This window comes from Monodon monoceros, unplaced genomic scaffold (assembly GCF_005190385.1).
Source record: "Monodon monoceros isolate NGI ecotype Baffin Bay Population unplaced genomic scaffold, NGI_Narwhal_1 Super_Scaffold_8, whole genome shotgun sequence".
Taxonomy (NCBI): domain Eukaryota; kingdom Metazoa; phylum Chordata; class Mammalia; order Artiodactyla; family Monodontidae; genus Monodon; species Monodon monoceros.
In genome coordinates this window covers 31,485,877-31,506,432 of record NW_021703785.1, presented here as the reverse complement: position 1 = coordinate 31,506,432, position 20,556 = coordinate 31,485,877, and the positions used below count along the sequence as shown (strand labels likewise).

At 39.9% G+C, this 20,556-nt stretch overlaps 1 protein-coding gene across 8 annotated transcripts in view; it reads right to left on the bottom strand.

Moving 5' to 3' along the window:
* KLF12 (Kruppel like factor 12) overlaps positions 1-20,556 on the bottom strand; it is a 445,831-nt gene that overhangs the window by 9,717 nt on the left and 415,558 nt on the right. For all 8 annotated transcript variants that reach the window (XM_029210579.1, XM_029210576.1, XM_029210582.1 and 5 more), the window contains one exon: positions 15,408-15,565. In XM_029210579.1, the coding sequence (XP_029066412.1) occupies positions 15,408-15,565 (158 nt within the window). The remainder of the gene's footprint in view (positions 1-15,407; positions 15,566-20,556) is intronic.

Sequence of the window (20,556 nt, the reverse complement as noted above, 5' to 3'; positions counted from 1 at the left end):
CTTCCATCCAATAGTCAACTAAATGCTGCTTAGCCACACTTGGTGTCTGGCGAAAGGGCCTAAGACAGGGAAAGGAGCTGTTTGCTGATCCCAATGTACAGAGTTGCAAAGTGACTTTTGTTAAATCCACTTCACAGATGAGAAAACTGAGGTTCAATGGAGTAAGGTAACTTGCCTGAGGCCAGTAAATAGATGTGTTTGGTTCCAAATGCAGCGGTTTTCACTGTGTTCTAGGGGAGTGGATAATTCTTTCCCCATCTAAACTCTGTCACATCCTTAGACAACATTGATTCCACCTTCTTAGGTACCTTCAAATTATTCAACTCCTATTTCTATTAAGTCGCCTACCACAATAGATCATACAGGTTTTGTCTAGATGTCTTTCCCCTCTACCAGTTTCTGAATACGCAGAGATGAAGAATCACGCCTCTACTATCCTCAGAGCTTAAAAGCATGTGCCAAACAGTGTTTGAATAAATTAATAAAACTGCAGCACACACAGACATGCTCACACAAAGGCGTGTACACAGGAAACTACTAAGCCCTGTGAATGAGAAGTACAGGTGATGGGAAAACTAGACTGAACCAGACCCAGCAGTTTTTGTTCAACTGTTAAATAAATGTTAACCATAGGGGTCCTTTTAGGATCAAGTGGCCCTTTCACAGAAGTGAGTGAACAGTACAGCCCAGTTAAATCTAGAAATACAGACGCACTAACTGTGGCCCACAGAAAGCTCCAGGTTACTCTGAAAGGGCTCCTGTCAGGTAGATGCCTACTGACTGGATTAATCCAAAACCTCAACTTCCGACTCCTTCTGGGTGTCCTATGGAGACAAAAATCTGCATTTACAGGTGTCTACTGATCAGAATTTAACAGAAATTTTAAGAAATCAGCAAAACCCCTAACTTAAAAACAATGGCAATCCACTATACAGTATATCCATGGCAACTGTTAAAATGCTTTTATTTACATGTCATCACCATATGGTTTTTTTTCTTGAAATTTACAACATGAGCATGGGTTTTAATAAGCTGAGCTTGATATAAATCATATCTTCAAAAACACATCTATCTTTGGGGCACTGAGCTCAGCCAGTTGACTCCTTGTCACCAACAGGTATCTCCTAGTTATCTCCTGTGTTACTAAGGAACCAGCCACAGAGAGCATAGGCCTAAGAAGGAAAAAATAAAAGATTTTCTTAATTGGGGAAAAGCATTGTTCAGTTGTGTGTTAGGAGGACGTCTGTTTCTATCTTGGCGGGGAAGTGTCATCTGAGTATGACTGGGGCTAGAAAAGCTGCTGGACCCTCACCTTGGCATTGCAGATGGAGAGGCAGGAAGGGGCTCCATAACTGGGATGGGCCCGGACGTAAAGAGAGGCAATAGAAGGAGACAGGGCTTCAGTCTCACCTCAAGAAGGATGATGGAGGCTGGTATGGCCACCGTAGGGACGTCCTGTTGTCTCAGGGGTTCTCTGAATTTCCTTGTACATCCAATTTCGGCATTTAATATTCTCCAATTTCTTCTTCCAAATTATAATGGACATACTTTTACTTTCACTTGGGCTGTTTAATAACGGTAGTTGTGCCCTTTTCACTTGAAAATCTATAGCAGGGGTGGTAAACTGTGGCCCCCAGGCCAAATCTAGTCTGTGGTTTGTTTTCTGTGCAAGCTGCAAGCTAAGAGTAGTTTTCACACTTTTAAATGGTTGAAAAAAAAAAGAAACCCAAAAGAGGGCTCTCTCGTGGCATGTGAAAAGTATATACTTTTCATGAAATTCAAATTTTAGTGGCCATAAATAAGTCTTTATTGGAACACAGCCACACTCATTTGTTTGCATATTGTTTACGGCTTGTTTTCCAGGGATGGAGGCACTGAACACTGCAATAGAGAATGCATGGCCTGCAATACCTAAACCATTTACTATAGAAGGCTGGCCGACTCTTGATGTAAGGGATGGGCACCTCAGCTTTTGTCAGGCTTCCTGATTATGTTAACTTAATCAGGATATATATAACACACCGTGTTCGTTTGGGATGGGTGGGTGAGGGAATATTTTGGCTATAAGATAATCACTTATTCTTAACTCAGGCTCCTCGATTAAAATTCTAACTGTCCTCTTGGTAATGAATACACGTGATAGTTCATGTCCGATGCTTTAAATAGAGAGTTCTGGACAAGGAGAAATCAGGGATTCTCTGAAAAGGCTCACCCAATTCAGTCAGGGTTTTAAAAGCCTTCGGGATCTCCTCTGCTCATTATAAAAGCACAATAATGAGTAAGGCCTTCGCTATGAGGGTGAAGGGTCAGGAACGTCTCTATACACTTTACCCGCTAACCAAAAGAGCACTGATTCTACAGTGATGGAGCCCGACCCTGCCCTACTCCACTCCAACCCACCCTTTCAATACGGTTGTGTTACCATGGCCACCGTGCTCAGTGATGAGCTGCGATTAATTCTACTTAGTCTGAGGAGGACATAAGGAAGGAAGGATCAGAAAAGAGGAGCTCAGATGTTTGGCATCATTTCTAAGGTGGATGTCTTAAAGGCGGAGAGGCAGAGAAAGCAACAACTATGGCGAGGATTTCTGTGGGCCCACAAACTGTGCAGCAGGAAACTCAGTGCAGAACCTGAAAAGTATTCTGCGAGGTGAAATCAGGTACAGTAAGTGCCTCCAAAATGCAAGATGCAGATACGTCCCTACTTCATGAGTAAAACCAGTGAAAATGATATATAAGCTTATAAACCATTAGGGGCTAAGTGATGAATGAAGGCACGTAAAAAAGAATGAACACATTCTCATCTAGGGGGTGGGGGGAGGGAGGACCTATATCAGAAAATAATAAACTTAATTATCTGAGTGATCGATGAGTTTTCCTTGAAGCTTTTCTTACAAAAATATATGCTTTCTTTTTAATATCCCCAAATATTTCTTGTATAATATTTCTTGCCCCCATTTCCTCACGAATAAAACCAGAGTTTGGGTATTCTCTCTCCATACTCAGAAGAAAGAAGAGGGGAAAAAAGAAAATAAGATCTTCAGATCTCTCTTCACAGCTAGAGGCTGAGCTATAGGGGTGGCTCCTCTCTATGGAGATGAGATGGCTGCTTGGACCAGGAAGAGAGCAGGCTTCTGCCCCTCCCTCAAGAGGGACCTCGGTTTCCATTATATCCACCTAGTGCCTAGCATTTCATTAAAAAAAGTCAATAAATTCTCTCATTGGACTAGTTAAGTTTTAGAAGTGGATACAAGAACAATGCTAGTGGCTACTACATTATGTTAAAACTGAACGTTATATTTTATGCTTGTGCTTTGAAGCTATTTAAAGGGTACAATCTTATAAACAAATTAAGATAAGAGACACTAACTTCATGATGTGAGTAAAAACTAATTAAGATGATAAATAAGTTTGTAAGATACACTGTAATATGTATAAATGAGCCCTGAAAGGATATAATAAAGAACAGACAGAATCCTTCCTCCATCCCCCCTTCTTTCCTTTAAATCTTGCTAGAAAACAGAAAGGTCACTTTAAAGTTAAAAAAGTCAGTGGTGAGGACAGAACGGTAGGTGAATTTTCCATGAACATTTTCCTATGGAAAGAGCTGGCTTGGACACTAATAGTAGTCAAGCATCTCCCAGGGTCTGGGCGGCTATTGTGCACAGCTGCTCTGTGTCAGGCTGAATGGGGGTGACAGTAAACACTATTTCCAGTGATTTCTTCAGGAATAGTGAATGGTCCTTAAACTCATTTGTATTAGAATTCTGCAAATGTGTTATTCAACACTGTTTTCACTAGAAATAAGCTAAAAATAAAAAAAGCATGCCCACCTTTTTTGTTTGTTTGTTCGGTCTAACCCACAATTACACTTAGAATCCTCAGGAGCAAAGTCTTTGAAAATGTATTTAAATATTTTTCAAAATAATCAGAAGTTTTGACTCCACCATCAGATCACCTTTGATTTCTGTTTCTTATATTAATCCTGTGAAATAAAAGAATGATAGGGAATGGTGTGGTATATGTCCTTACCAATAGGTCTTAGTAAGTGATTAAGTCGAGACATCAAGTTGCTAATGTATAGGAGAAAATCAAAGGACCTGAGCTGGGTAACTGGTAGCTTAACACTACACTCACCGTGGAGTGTAGTTATTAACTTTTAGACTTTCAATTCTGAAGTGAAGGTCTCTATGTCCCATGAAAAACCCGTAAGCCACTTCCACCTTTTGACCATTTTTCAGCACAATCTGTCCTCTTTCAGGTCTTTATAAAACCTGAACTAAACTATGAAACCTCTGAAAAAGAAAAATGTTAACTGAAACTAATAGCAAGCCCTCCTATTCTAAAGTGAAAGAGTCCTGTAAAGATTAAAAAGAGAACATACCAAAAAAAGAGGGTTTGTTAATTTTTGTTCGAAAACACTCTTTTTAACTCCTCATTTGGGGTTCATGTTAGAAACAGTTTTATATGCACACTGGCCCGTGTGTGTGTGTGTGTGTGTGTGTGCGTGTGTGTGTGTGTGTGTGTGTGTGTGTATTCACAGGCATTATTTAAATAGTATTCTAGTATTCTAATTAAGTATCCTGGGAAAATGAAAACTCTCATCAAGGTTTTTTTCTTGAAACAGTCAAGAAACTGATTTATTATGAGAACTGCTGCCTCTTTCAATTTTGGTTAAAGAAAAGGATTAAGAGTCACTCAGTGCATTTCCATGACATTTACCCAGCAGAAGGCATAATAAAGTCTAAAGAAAACATCAGGTATTGAATGGATTCCCAAAACCCAGGAAACAAAAATAACTTTTTCGGGTACCTCCCATTTCACCATCTGAAACGCTGAAAGGTAAATGTGTCCTGAGACAAAAGACAGGTGCCCTTTCATATTAAAATGACGTGTGAGCAACAACAGAAAAGGAATGTGCAGTTTGCAAAAGCTCCCCGTCAAACAAAACGCCCATGTCCTCACATCAGCTTCTCTCTATTATTTTCTCAAGCAACCGAAAAAAAAAAAAAAACACCTTTGGCAACAGGAAACATAGGCATTTTCTTCAGTTCAGAAGTGCATTTCTGAAATGTGTCCCTGTTTAACTTTTATAAAGTCAGGGGGCCCCAGACACTGACAAATGAGCTTCATTACACTCAAGGCTCAACATATTTGCTGTGACAATCTGTTTCACTTGAGGAATGGTATTTGCATATGAGGGGAAAAAAAAAACCCAGAATCAAGATTCCTATCTTGTTTTCTGGTTTCTGTTACATTAGTTCATAAAAGTTCACAGAATTTTAGATCTGGAAGGAAATTAGGTCCTTTGAAAATGAGGAAACAGAAACCTAGAGCTGAGATTACAAGGCCCTTGACTTGTCCAGGGGTAGACAAGGCTGCCTTCCTTCTTGCTGGTGTTAAGGGGGCAGAAAACAGCACAGGCTTTGAAATCAAGAGGAATGCACGGTCAAATGAGGCTCAGTCTCCAATCTGCGACTGGATCTCAGGCTAGAGAGTTAAGCTTTCTGAAACTCTGTTCCCCGTCTGTAAAATGGGAACACTGTTCCCACTGTGAAACTTAGAAATACACATGCCATGTGCCTGGCAAATGACAGGTGCTCAATAAAGGATACTGAATTCTATAGTTATGAAGTTCAATGTTTTTCTGTTTCTGCTAAGAAATATAAATAACATAAAGTTAAAAATAAATCCAATTTGGTTTTTTTTTTTTTTTTTTTTTGTGGTAAGCGGGCCTCTCACTGCTGTGGCCTCTCCCGTTGCGGAGCACAGGCTCCGGACGCTCAGGCTCAGCGGCCATGGCTCACAGGCCCAGCCGCTCCGCAGCATGTGAGATCCTCCCGGACCGGGGCACGAACCCGTGTCCCCTGCATCGGCGGGCGGACTCTCAACCACTGCGCCACCAGGGAAGCCCCCATTTGTTATTTTTAAGGAAGGAATTAAGATTTGCAGGTAAAATGGATGCCGATCCTGATCCTGATTTTTTCTAACGTTTTAAGTATAAAACTCCTTTATAGGCCAAGTAGACCAGTCTATTCTATAATTTGTTTGATCCGTTTGGTCTTGTCAATTCAATCAAACAAGTGATCAGTTTGTTAGTATCTGCCCTATGGAACTGTCTGGACTGAATTAATTCTCCTTTTCATTATGTGTAAACAAGACCAAGTGGGTCTTTTTTTTCATGCAATTATATAGTGGATTTCTTTGATGAAAATAATATTTGCTACAGCATATAGCGTCTTCCATCTACCACACTTAGCTCTAAGAGTTTTATGGATCTGAACTCATTTAACTTCAACCCTAACTGTAGTTGCTGTAACCAACCCCACTTCACCCAGAGTTAGTATGTGGTGGATGGAGGGGGGATTTCAACCCAGGGAGCCTGACACCCAAGGTCACAATCCTAACCACTACCCTACAATGCCTCTCAACACCTTAAATCACTGCTTTCGTAAACCAAGATATCCAGTCAGAACTGGCCAAGCAGACTGACAGAATATGAGCTAGTACTTACAGGACAAACACTGTGTTAACCCAGAGGCTAGACCCTCTCCTCTAGAAATCAAATGTAAATGAAGTTAAAAATACCTTATAGGGCTTCCCTGGTGGCGCAGTGGTTGAGAGTCCACCTGCCGATGCAGGGGACGCAGGTTCGTGCCCTGGTCCGGGAAGATGCCACATGCCGCAGGGCGGCTGGGCCCGTGAGCCATGGCCGCTGAGCCTGAGCGTCCGGAGCCTGTGCTCCGCAACGGGAGAGGCCACAACAGTGAGAGGCCCGCGTACCGCAAAAAAAAAAAAAAAAAATACCCTAAAATAAAAATGTACTTTACTGGAAGTAAAAAGTTCAAGGTCTAAGGATAATACTCTATGTGGCTGAGTTTATATTTCTATGTAGGGACAACGTTTATCTTCCTGGTTCTGGTTACCTTTTCCTCAGTTTCTTTTGTAGACGCCTTCCTTTACCTGTCACATAAATCAGGGGTCCCCAACCCCCAACCAGTACTGGTCCGTGGCCTGTTAGGAACCAGGCCACACAGCGGGAGGTGCGTGGTGGGAGAGCGAGCAAAGCTTCCTCTGTATTTAGAGCCGCTCCCCATCCCTCGCATTACTGCCTGAGCCCCGCCTCCTGTCGGCATTATGGTGAGTTGCATAATTATTTCATTATATATTACAATGTAATAATAATAGAAATAAAGTGCACAATAAGTGTAATGCGCTTGAATCATCCCCACAACATCCCCCGCCCTGGTCCGTGGAAAAATTATCTTCCTCGAAACCAGTCCCTGGTGCCAAAAAGGCTGGGGACGCTGACACAAATGTTTACTGAGATTTGGGCTTTGACATCTTCTCACTTGCATAGGTTCTCCTTGGTTTCCACAGCTTCTACCACAACTTATAAGGGAAAGATTCGCAAGTGTCTACACCTCCGTCTCTCTCCCAAGCACCATGGAAGGGGAGACAACATCTCCAGTTGGCAGCCCGAAAGCAACCCCATGTGACCAAAACGTTATTCAGCATCTACCACTTAGATGAGACATGTTCCTCCTTCTATTTTGATATCTGGAAAAAAGACAAGCCCATCTACTCAGGTATCAAGTCATACATCTCTCCAGTTGGCGAGATTTCTTGGACTCTTTCCTATCGGTTATTCTCTACCTGCCCCAACCCGATTATTACATTTGCCAGTTCTGCCTTCCAAATGTCCCCTCCAGTTCATCTCTATGAAGATGGTCTGCCTCTTTTTAGAGTTTCACCACCTTTCACCAATACCAACTTCTACTGCTCTGTTTCCCTGTCTTATGTCCTGCTACCTCCAGTTTAATTATTAATGCTCCTGTTAGAAAGCCAGTCTTCTCACTGGCTTTCTAACAAAGCAAAACTTTAGTCGACTTTCAAGAAAGACTGGGAATTCCCTGGTGGTCCAGTGGTTAGGACTCCATGCTTCCACTGCAGGGGTCCCAGGTTTGATCCCCGGTCAGGGAACTAAGATCCCGCAAGTCACACAGCATGGCCGAAAAAAACCAAAAAACAAACAAAAAAAGATCAGTTCACATTATGATGAAAATCCTTAAAAATAGGCCATTTACCAATCACTTGCTATCTTGATACTTCCAAGTACCTTAATGAGCAACTCTAAACAGGTAGGAACCGCTAGCTAGACCTGCATGGAGTGTGGCCCTAGTGGGAGAGACTGGCAGGTTATTAGCAAACTTGTCTGAGACCAGGTGTAATGACAGCAGCACAGGTTCTAGAGAAACTAGAGTCTGCATCACAGCTCCACTCCTTCCTTGTTCATTCCATGACAGTGGACAAGTGCTCTAACCTTCCAGGGGATTTACAGATGTGATTAAAATATGTAAAGCACTAGCAGAGCGGGGCACTGTGCCTGGGACCTGGCAGGTCCTCAGGAAATATCAGTTCTCTCTCACTGCTGGTCTCCATGTCTGTTCACAGCATTCCTTCCTCCTAACCATGCACCCCAGATGTCTTCAAAGTCTCCCCTTCCCCTGCCCTCACGTCCAAGCAGATGCCATGCCCTCCTGTCTCTACTGCTCCACTGTTTCCCACATGCTTTCCTCTCTGCCCACTGTGCTGCTGCAACAAGGAAACGTCCAAGTGTTCCAGGGTCACGGAGGAAAAAATTCTACCTGCCTAGGGAAGGAGGGTGGTCAGAGAGCTTCACAGATAAGGTGACACTGAGGCAGTTTCCAAAAATAAATAGGAGTTTACCAACTCAAGAAGCAAAAATGGAGGTGCCCAGGCAGGCCATTTCAGGTAGGTGCAAGAACATACAAATGAACTCCATGCAGCTGGGCATGTCTGGAGGTTGCTTCATTTGTGTGGGTGGGGAATGGGGGAAATTGGGACGGGGTCAGCAAATGAGGTTTGACGGATGAAAAGGAGTCAGATGAGAAGGGCCTTGCATGCCCAGCTTAGAAAGGTGTCCCCAAATGCCCTGGCCATAACAGACAACGCCCATGGTGTTCTTTTGTTATTCTGCTTGTATCTTTATTATATGACTTTGTAGACCTGGCCTTCGCTGTGACTGTTCAATGCACCTTACCTAGTATACTTATGGAGAAGCTCATGGAAGATGGGGGTTCTGCCTCTTTCTGCCTTTGTCAAGAAAAATCTATAGTGCCTTAGACATGGAAAATGCTCAATAAATATCTGTCTTGTTGAATCTGTCTATGAATAGGTCCTTTCAAATAAAAGACTACGTTTTACTAAGTATTTAAAATACGTCCCTGAAAAGATTATTTATACTATCATTATAAAAATGATGACAAAGGGCTGATAAAATAATACTTTTACTCCAACTTTTTCTGCATTATATAAATATTAAATTAGTTGAGTCTGAAGTAAAGAGATTATATAATTACAGCTGATTGTGATGATACATTAAATTATCCAAACTTTTTTGCCTTGAACCTACTGCTCATATTAATAATATATATCCACGTCAATATCCAGACATACACAATTTCAATTCAACAAATAATGATTGGGTCCTTACAATGTGTTAGTCACTGTATTCACTGGGGATGTAACAATGAGGCCCCCTGTGGTAATTATGCAACAACTTGCTATATTTATGTTCAAAGTTAAAAAAATAGAAAGCCTGAGATACATAGAGTTAAGTAGCTTGTCTAAGCTCACAAGCCAGTTAGGGGCCACAGACAAATTTCTGTTGCCTGACTTCAAATTTAGTGCTATTTCTATGATAGTTTTCTATTTCTTCACAGTTACCAATATGGAGCGTATCTGTGAGCTCTCTGGCCAAGATCTGCAAACAGCTTATTTGCAGAGGATTTTTACCTGAAAAACGTCAGTTTGTTCTTAAGTGATTCATTATCCTGGCATCACTAAGCCCTATGCTTTATCTAACAATGAATCTAGACAGAGGGTCTGACGTGGAGCTTTATATGGAACGAGTTATTTAATTAATGAAGATAGATGTGAAAGTATAAGTAGCACCCCATCGCCTGAAGGTAAGATCTAGCAACCCCAAGACTTGTGAACAAAAGGCCACCAAGATGCACAGCTGTCACATAGCTCATGATTTTCTTTGTAGGATATCATCAAATCATTTCAGAATCTCATCCAATAAAATAAGATGTCAAATTAGAAGCAAGAAATATAGGAATAGCAATGAGAATTAATGAGACAAGAAAGAAAGTGAAAAAGCATGGAATCCACAAGCATTTTGGACTGGGGTGTATGTGTGTGTGCGCGCGCGCGCACGCATAGTCATTATCTGATATTAATTATAGCACGTGATATTAGTTACAAAGTCCTCATTCCTCAAGGGAAGGGCTAAATAATACATCATCTCTTTCATTTGTAAAGGTAGGGAAGGACATATTTTAGAGACGTTTAAATCAAAACTGGTTAAAATTTTTAAAGCATCCATATGAGTTAACTTCCTTGATGTGTAAAATTCAGATATGAATTATTTTTGCTAAAGCCAGACATAAGACATGGGGCTTCTCTATATTTACTAATTTTTAAAACTTTGGTGTCTCGTTTTCATATGAATTCAAATGATTATTAGACAAGATTGGCTAAATGAGCCTCAGATTTATTAGAGAGCAGGATACCAAGTTGAAAATTTCAGATTCATCTGAAACAACATTTTTATAGGTCAAAACTACTTATTTAAAAATCTGGTTTTAAATCTTTATCTTGCCGTTTCCTTGTTCATCATTAAATTATAATATTCTGCAGAGCAGTGATCATCACGCCCTGTCAAACGTACCACTAGAGGGTTCTAGGGGACTCTTCCTTGGACCCTCTTAGACTAGACCCAACATCTGGTTGTAGTTCGCCATCTAGTGGTTGTAAGAATCACTGGTGCCTGCGCGTTATTTGCTTGAACTGCATTTTAGAAAACACAATGGCATACATTTTTAGAAAGGAATAAGAATTCTAAACAGCAATACCAAACTCATAAAACCATTTTTTCTAAAATTCATATTTAGATCACTTAATAAGTAATGAAATTCTTAAAGTGAGGGAAACTCATTGTATTAATACATAGTAGTTATGTTTAGCACAGATTTAAATGACCTTTAATTTCAATACACTGCATATTCATTTAAATACACTGCACACTGCTTCATGCAGAGGAAACACACAATTTAGGCCAGTGAGTAGGAATAATGTACCTGCTGACAAAGGGGCGGATGCGATGACCGAGATATATTTTTTTCCTTCTATTGAAAGTGCCTTAAACAACTTACCACAGACAGGTGTTAGTAGGCATTTAAAAATATTTGGTCAAACCTTTATGTTATTATCTAAACTGCACATTTATGAAACGATATTTAATTATTTTTAAAAGCTACTCTTCAGCATGTCTTTTATTTTTTACTCTAAATTCCTCGTTAATATATAGAAAATGATCCTCTTTCACGCTCCTACAAATATGTTTAATTTACTGTACGTATAAGTCCTAAACAGATGACTGATCATGTACTAATAAAGCACAAAAGATCAAGTGTTAAAGTTAGAATTAACGTGACTTTCTCAAAGAAAGTGTCTTGTTGTCCCTTGCTCACCTCCCATTGCGTGTGTAGTTCTCATAAGTCATCTGTTATAATCCCAAACTTCACATTCATTATTACTGGTCACACACAAATAACTTACGCAATATGCCTGAAGCAAAGGTAAGGCTAAGAAGATATTTATTAAAATCAAAGCAAGTCAACCTGAATCCCTATAGAACTAGTGTTGATTTTACTTTGAACCCTAAGTTATGAAATCTTGCGTGTAATTATAAATCAGAAACCAGTATGGGCTCACTTTGAACCAGTGGCAGCAAATCAAGCAAATTTCATTCTTTCTTTTTAAAAGTACTGTTATTTGACTGGTAGTTTAGGAGACTCTGCCTTGAGCAGAGTAAGTATTTCTCTGCTAAGTGGATGGATGAACTTGCCGTATCTGGGTTTGGAGCAGGAATTTCACAAGGACTTTCGGATGCAGCTGTGAGATCAAGAAACATGGATTGGAGTAGGACAACTAAGTGGATTCTTAGCTGTAAGTTAATAAATTAAGACCCACTTGGATGGAAGTCTCCAACATCACATCTCAGGGCTTTTTCCTTGAACCTGTTCTACTTAGTACTTGGAAAAATGGAGAAGCTGAAGGAGAAAGCTAAAAAAGTAAAAGCAAGGTGGGCAGGGAGCGCTCCAAAATCTTTTCAATTTATTAGAATAATGAGCCCAAGTCAATAAAATGGATGCAGTATAATTATTTCCCAGACTTGAAAGGGTATGTGCAGCCCCCATAGTAATGACTCTGTCCTGTATCTCCCACAAGAAGTCACCTAGCCTGGTGCAAAACACCTCAGTGACGGGAAACCCACTATTCCCAAGGGAGCCATCATCTGAGGGACAGGTTCAATGACAAATACAACACTGCGCGTTTAAGTTGAAAAGAAATCCGTTATAGGTACAGGGGATGGGAAGATCCGGTTTTCAGCAGTTTTTGATTTAGATGACCTAACAGAGTCAACTGCTAAAAGACTTATCATTATCTTTACGTCTATTAAGAGACGTCCATTAACAAGAGCTCTTCCCTCAATTTGTGGTGTGAAAACGTTAAAAGATACTGTGATATGTTGGCATATAGGAAAACGTGGCTGAGAGAACAGCGGGTGTCTAGTTTGGAGAGAGGAAGACACCAGCCGTTCATGACAGCGCTGAGAAGAGCACCAGGGTGCTGGAAGTGAAATTTACGCTGTGATGGCTCCAGCTATTCCCTTTGACAACGAGACAACGGGAGCCAAACAACGCCATCAGAGACAATTCAATGCTGTAAGAGACGAGGACTCCGCCCTCAGAAATGTCACCCAACTTGTCTTGCACAAGAAAAAGCTCTCTGTCACGCGAGGCGCTTAAGGAGAGATGGGAAATAATACTTGACCGGGAGTCACACTCATACCAAGGAGGTAATGACACTGGTTATTGTGTGGATCAAATGAAAGAAAAAATATGTTAAGTGTGCAGAATACTGCATAGTATAGGGGCTGGATCTCTGTGAAAGATGACACCCAAGGATCCCTCTAACTAGGAAACGAACTAGACTTGGTGACATATAAGGTCCATTTGGACCCTAGGAGTCGACGATTTCATCTTATTAATAAGCCAAACTAATTACTTCTGCTTCAGCATTAAAGGTTTATATTGCTTTGAATTATAATGCACACATCACATCTCCCCCACTTTCACAATCTATATTAAAACCTATAAGATGCAATCCTATCATGCCATAACATTCAATCCTTTAATAGTACCTCATTAAAACTTTTCCTCTCTTTCACTGTTCATCACTTGCATAAATGAAATAGAGGGTGCCTATGTGAAAATGGGGATAATAAGTATTTTGGAAAGTTCAAGGAAAACAGAAGTAACTCAAAATATACAAGGATTCACTGAAGAAAGGTCATTCTGTTTTTCCTTTAACTGAAATGCTCCCATAAGAAGTCAGTAATATGAGCTGATCGTACTTACTCCTCTGATTTGTGTTCACTGTCTACTGATAGATGAAACATGCTTATTCAACTTTCATGTCTCTATACGCATTCTTGGCCTTAATGAGAAAATCGAAGACACACTATTCTATATAAAATAGATAACCAACAAGGACCTACTATATAGCAAGGGAACTATACTCAACATTTTGTAGTAACCTTTAAGGGAAAAGAATCTGAAAAAAAAAAGGTATATGTGTATGTCAAATGGAATCACTTTGCTGTACACCTGAAACTAACACAACATTATAAATCAACTAACTTCAATAAAAACTTAACTTAAATATTAAATGGCTTAATTTTTCGGATCCAAAAAAAGAAAGAAAGAAAATTGATTCAAAAATAATGCCGACGCAATGGGAGAGGCCACAACAGTGAGAGGCCCGCGTACCGAAAAGAAGAAATAGTGCCGAAGAAATAGATGAAAACCTCTCCTGGGAAAGCTCTGGATCAATGGAGAGGAAAGAATTTGGAATTAAGTAGAAAAGGGATAAGGACTGGGGATAGGGAGGAAAGATGGAAGCGACAGTTTTCACACCGCGTTGAATTCCCTTAGAAACAGTAATAGTATTAATGTATTATATAAGCAGAGGTAAACTTCGGATTCTATAAAGCTTTTCTGACTTCAGGCAAGCATCCCGTGCTATAACTTCATCACACACACAAAAAGATGTCCCATCTTAACGATCAGAGTCACGAAAGTCTCTGTAAAGCAGCTTTCAAATAATCTGATATAAGAACATGGCTCAATAAATGGCAAAGAATGACGATTTAAATGATTTTGCTACCTCAGCTGAGAAACAGTTTATACAGTGTGGTCTCTCAATGTATCTGAGATGGGAGCACGATTTACGCAGCCCCACAGGAGTCTGTTACACGTGAAGCTCCCAGATAGAGGCAGGTGCTGGAGGCTGACTCCTGTCGAGGATAGTTACTGGCTCTATAGCACGTTGCTACCAGGAATGCATGTGAATGATTTCTCTCTTCTCTCTGCTTCTCTGAGGTTCACACATTCCAGTCACCAGTCACTTTTCTGACCAAAAAGTTCTGTAATTGGGGGTCCCTCCTTCCACCTTTGGTCTCTTCCCAGAGCCTCCCATTGATGGTACCCAATGGGATCCAGAAGCCAAGGAAGGAAGCCAGGGGATGCCAGGTGAGGGACAAACAGGGTAGAGGATTGATGGGGTGGGTAGGGAGCTAAGTGAAGAGTCACTGGCTTCTTTCCTGGGTAGGTGTACGGGTGAATGGATGGTGACAAAGTCAGTGGATCACTTGTGATCTCAATTTCGTTCTTTGAAAACTGTGAATACGAAAAATCCTCTTCTTATACAAAAAAATACCAGTGAGAATCAAATGGAATCATGTGGAAGTATTGTTTTAAACTCCCCACAGTGCTATGTATATGTCAATCTTATTTCATTTTTTTTTGGAGGGGGGTTATCTGTTTGGTTATTTGGGGGATGAGATCAAGGGGAGAAAAACATGATCTAAGTGGTGGTGAAAACGATAACTTTAAGAGAATGATTTTGTTCAGCTTGTTTGGTATGTTATGTGGACATTTTGAAACCTAATAACTAGACAACGATTAAGTGGCAACGCTGATTACGAAAAAGACTAGACCACCGTGTTCATACTATTATTTTAAAAGTCCTTAAGACACAAAAGAAATACTTCTTTGCTTGCTAAACTTCATGAAGACTCAGGCCTTTTTTCAACTGAGAGAGGGAATGTACTCCGCTCAGAAAGGAACATATGATGCACATGTGATGGGTGAGCACAGAACATTCCAGCACACTCATGGCTCCAAAGCCAAGTAGTTGGCCCTTTCTGGACTCTCAGCGACCCTCAGGGGAGACGCCCTGCAGAGCTGTACCTGTATGTGTCCTTCGATGAGCCTTCAGGTGAGAACTTTTTGTGTACACTTTGTTGCATCCCTCAAAATCACATCTGTGGATACGCCGTTTTCTGGAGTCTGGGGATTCAGACCTTCTCTGGCGTCTTGTGCTCTCAATACTAAATGGTGAGATTGAACTGGAAAAAGAAAAAGTAGATTTAAATGGTGAGCAATACAGCACTCTGTTTGGTTCCATTGCCATGACACCTGAGGCTCATAGCCTGCAGCTTCATAGACTCAAGGTCCCCTGTCCACATTTCCCGCTGTCACCTTCTGGCACACATTTCATTTCTTAATCTTGAAGGCAGGCAGCTAGACCTATTTTTGAGGAAACACTCTTAGGGAGAGAAAGACATGCTTAAAGTAACAACAAAATGACAAGAACAAAAACTAAACGAAAGCAGTGGTGAGTGAGTAGATCCCCATCATCAAAAGAAATAATCTGGCGGTGTTAAAACTATCTCTCAAACTTTTGAACTTGTGAAGACACTTACAGAGCATATTTTAGGAAGACCTGCCATAGACAAATGACAAAATGAATGCATTTAATAAGTAACATGAGGGTCTGAATTGCACACGACAACATACACAATCGTGTAAAATCACAACGTAATTTCAAAACAAGCAAGGTCGGGTTGAAAGAAATGACATCAGTACAACAATAACATGACTCATGACAAGCTATTTCAGTTCTGTAAAATGCACCTGACATTTGACTTTTCTCGTTGGTGGTTTTTCACGGTGAGGAATAAAGTTCACTGTATTGAAAGATTAGCTGTACCACATTATGAAAAAAAGTTTTAACTATGAAATTTGGCCCTGACTTTTACATTGTTTAACCTTAATGCCACAGTAGAAAAACAGGATTAGTTTGTAATGTCAGGTAACCGATTAACATGTACTTCTTCCAACCTTAATGTCTTTTGATTGAGATAGAAATGAAGAGCATGACTCATCTTCTTTAGTTATTCATGAAGTTCTTGAAAATTAGAGTGAAATACACTAAAAAAAAGAAATCACCCATATTCCTACTATAAAAAATTTACCACTATTAATACTTTGACATTACTTTCTTCCAGGTTTTCCATGCTTTGATGCTTTTTAAAATTCCTTTCTATTAATAAATCAATCCTTGAAAAACCTGAACTCAACAGATAAAGATACCCCTCCCCCCTTCTATCATTATCCTGGTCCCTTCTCCTCTCAGGGAAAACCTCTATCATCAGCTTTCTTTAAATTCTTCCGATTCTTTTAAATCATGCTTACTGATATATATCTGCATTCACGGAAACTCATTATATTGTTTGGTGTTTTTTAAGAGACAAATAAATAATATGCTGTTCACATGATTCTGCAAATTGTTCTACACTTGACTTTTGTTCACTTGACACCGAGGATCTGAGATCTGTTCATATGGATACACTGTATTGTTTATTTGCAATGCTATATACCACAGTTCATTGATTCTAAGATGAATATTTTAATGTCTCTAAAAGCAGGATGCTTCTGACATTTGACAGCTTGTCATAGTTTGACATATATTTTTTTTCTTTCTTAGTGGTATATAAAGTAATGGTGTATTTTACAATAGATGGTGTTTTAACCTAGATCAGGAGTTGGTAAATTGCTTCTGTGAAGGGCTAGAAGTGAATATTTTATTTTGACTGAGAGTCATACAGTCTATGTTGTAACAAATCAACCCTGCAACTGTAGCATGAAAGTAGCTATAGATAAATATATAAACAAATGAGTATGGCTATGTTCTGATAAAACTTTATTTATAAAACAAATAGTGGGCTGTAATTGATCCACGGGCTGTAGTTGCTTGATACTTGACTCAGATGAAATACGGGAGTAGTCCAAAGAATATCATCTCAGCATTTTAAAATCCATTTCCTAGGTGATGGACATATAAATTATTTCTAATATTTCACTATAACATTGCTCCAGTGAACTTGTTTTGAATGTCTCCTTCCATGTACTTGCCTTTTAGGTTTTCAGTGCATCTTTTCACTTGTACAAATAACAGATTCAGTAGCCAAAGCTTCATATTATTAGATAAGATCAAATATAAATGATGTTTATCTACTAGTATCTTAAACAGTTTTGTGCAAGGTTTCTAGTAGTTGAAGGAAAGAACATATGGGAGAGCTAAGCCACTTTTTCAGCCTTCTTATCACTCAATACGGATTTGTGGTTTTCCACACCATTGACTCAGTTGTAGGGATTGGAGACTATTGTGAAAAGAGTCAAAATAGTGTGACAGGTCTGCCCATGAGAGAACAGCTTTAGTCACTCCTAACAAGGTATGTTCTGGCATAGGCTGTGATTTTTGCAAATAATTAAGACTGTGTGTGTGTGTGTGTGTGTGTGTGTGTGTGTGTGTGTGTGTGTGGTAAGAGGGCAACAGTAATTCACTTCTTGAATATCTAGTCATAAAAACAAATATGGATCTTGTCACTGGGGGCCCTCAAAAATAGAAACTTTCACGTTGTGGTATGTTTGGCATCTTTCAAATTGAGAATATGATATGGTATTTCTTTCCTTCAAATTATAACTTAAAGTCTATAATAAGAACCCTCTGTTTTGTACAATAATTTCTACACACTAGTACGCAGAAGTCTAAATGTAACTAAGCATAATCACACACACATATTGTTTGCCCATAGTTGACTTTAGCTATTTATCTTGCTATGTATACATGTATACAGAGAAAAGTGAAAAATAAATCTGAAATAAAAAACTGAGTAACTACTAAGTAGGTCTTTAAGGGACTGAAGTAATGCTGTTATACAGTCAATCAACTACTGAACTATACGGCAGGCAGAGAAGGGGAAGCAAGGGCTATAGAATGGTATAAAATTACTGCACTCAGATTTCTGAATTTACATTAAATGAAGACAGGTTAGGTGGACGGCCTTAATGTTCTACAAAACTTCATACCCTGGTTTTCCTCATTTTAAAGTGAAATGTTTTAGGACATTATGAAGAACAACCACCTAAAGGTATATGTGTAAAGATGATGATGACGATAAAAATAATTTTTAAAAAGGTATGTGCAATGAATAGCTGGACCGAGCAAAAACTAGCTTTAAAATGATATTCAGTGGGTAAAATTTTCCCTGGTTCCCCTTTTTAAATGGTAGAGACATCCTCAGAAGACATCAAAGAACCTTAGGCTAGCCTGTACCTTTCAGAACTTATTTGATCTCTTTGTGGAAAGGCAGGAAGGTAAGTGGGGCTGAAGTGAAAAAGAATAAAAAGTGCAGAAGAGCTTAAAGAACACAGGAAGAGGAGAGGACAACCCAACTCCACAGAGGACTGCTGCTGTACTGGGGCCCACGGCATGATCCTACAGTTAGGGGGCACTGTAGGCGGAAGACAATTGTGGGTTGGGTGTTTGGCCAAGTCCATGGCAGGAAATCTGATAGTCACAGGGCTGGTACCAAGTATTTTTGTGTCTCTGGAGCCTAGAACATTGTGGGCATATAAGAAATGTTTGCTAAATAGAATGAATGAATAGATGGATGAATGGAAGAATGTATTAAGTCAGGTATTCCTAATTTTTAATTTAATATAATCAACTAATTAATGAATCTTTAATTGGTTAACTAATCCTTACCAGGATCCTTTGACTGCAAATCTTCCAATAATGGTCACTCAATTCCTCACTCTTACTCTCATTTCCCTAAATTTCATGTTTTAAATGCTATAGTATACAAAGTGGCTACTGAATATCTGGGATTCTGGGTAACCATTAAAACCACATGTACATAAAAGTGCCTTGGTTCTTTAAGTTCAAGAGAATGGCATTCTAAAGCACAGCTTACAATTAAAATTCTCAGTGGGAGACTGCTGAGATCCCTCTGAACACGTATAAGATGCTGGTGAATGAAAGAAAAAGCTTCCCTTTGATCCTAGGTAAGCATCTAGGTGAGTGCAAAAGGGTGAAGGACTGATTCTTAACTCATCCTGGGGCTTAAAAGCATGGTATTGGTAACAGAACAGCTATAATTACATGTTGGGTGCTTCTATCCTGCCCTTCTTATGCTTTCTGAAAGCCATGTGCCCTTCGTTTCCAAAGCACTTCAGGTATCCTCAAATGCACACACACTGACTTGTGTGCTTCAAAAGTTGGCCTTGTTCTGAAGAATGGAAATGCGCAAGAAACTACTGCCTATCCCAGCAGAGGATTCTTCCAATAATCCTTGGTAATAAGCCCGGTATGATGAAAATGGTCAGGGTAAAAGAGTTGCTAGTGTGTTCCCAGACACTGCACTAATAAACATATCCGTGCAGTTCAAAAGAACAATAACTAAAGGCCCACTCCCTTCCCCAGAAGGTTCCACCATTTAGAAAAGTGAATGAATGCCCGAGGGGGCCTCATGGGCACTGCGTTGTGATAATTAGACGTAGAGAAAACAAATGAGTGCATCACGCCTTCAGTTACACAACAGTCCCGCTTGGAACGGCAAGTTAAATTAGAATTAAACCCAGAGAGGCTCGAAAAGTCATATCCAGGAACAGCTCTATTTAAACAGAAGGCACCACACCGCTGCCATGAAAGAAATGAAGGTTAACTGTAATCAACATGTAATAAAAGGCCATTTGTCACGTGTGACCTGAGTGTGATGAGACGCCCTTCACTGAAATTGGAGTTTCTATAGGAGTTAGAAAAAAGAAGCTAGGACATTCGTTTAAGGCTGGGAAGGGAGGACACACACATCCTAAATTTTAAAACAAGAGCAGAAAACAGAGGGATAGAAGGTGCTTCAGCAAATTCACATATATCATCTCAACAGAACGCCAAGGAGTATGGCTGAGGATAACCATGACGGCTGACATTTACAGAATGCTTACCATGTTCCAGGCACCGCTCTAAATGCCTTAAGCTTCAAAGCAACTCTCGGAGGTCAATATTATTAGTACCTCTAGTTTACAGATGAGGAAACTGAGGCAAAGAGAGGTTAAGACCGAGGCCAAAACAAAGTTGGTGACCACACCAGAACTTGAACCCAAGTGGTTGATTGACTCCAGAACCCAATCCTAGTTAATATGTTCTACTGACTCAGGTAAACAGGAATATAAACCAGCATATAACACACTATGAAAAAGCAACAAAATAATC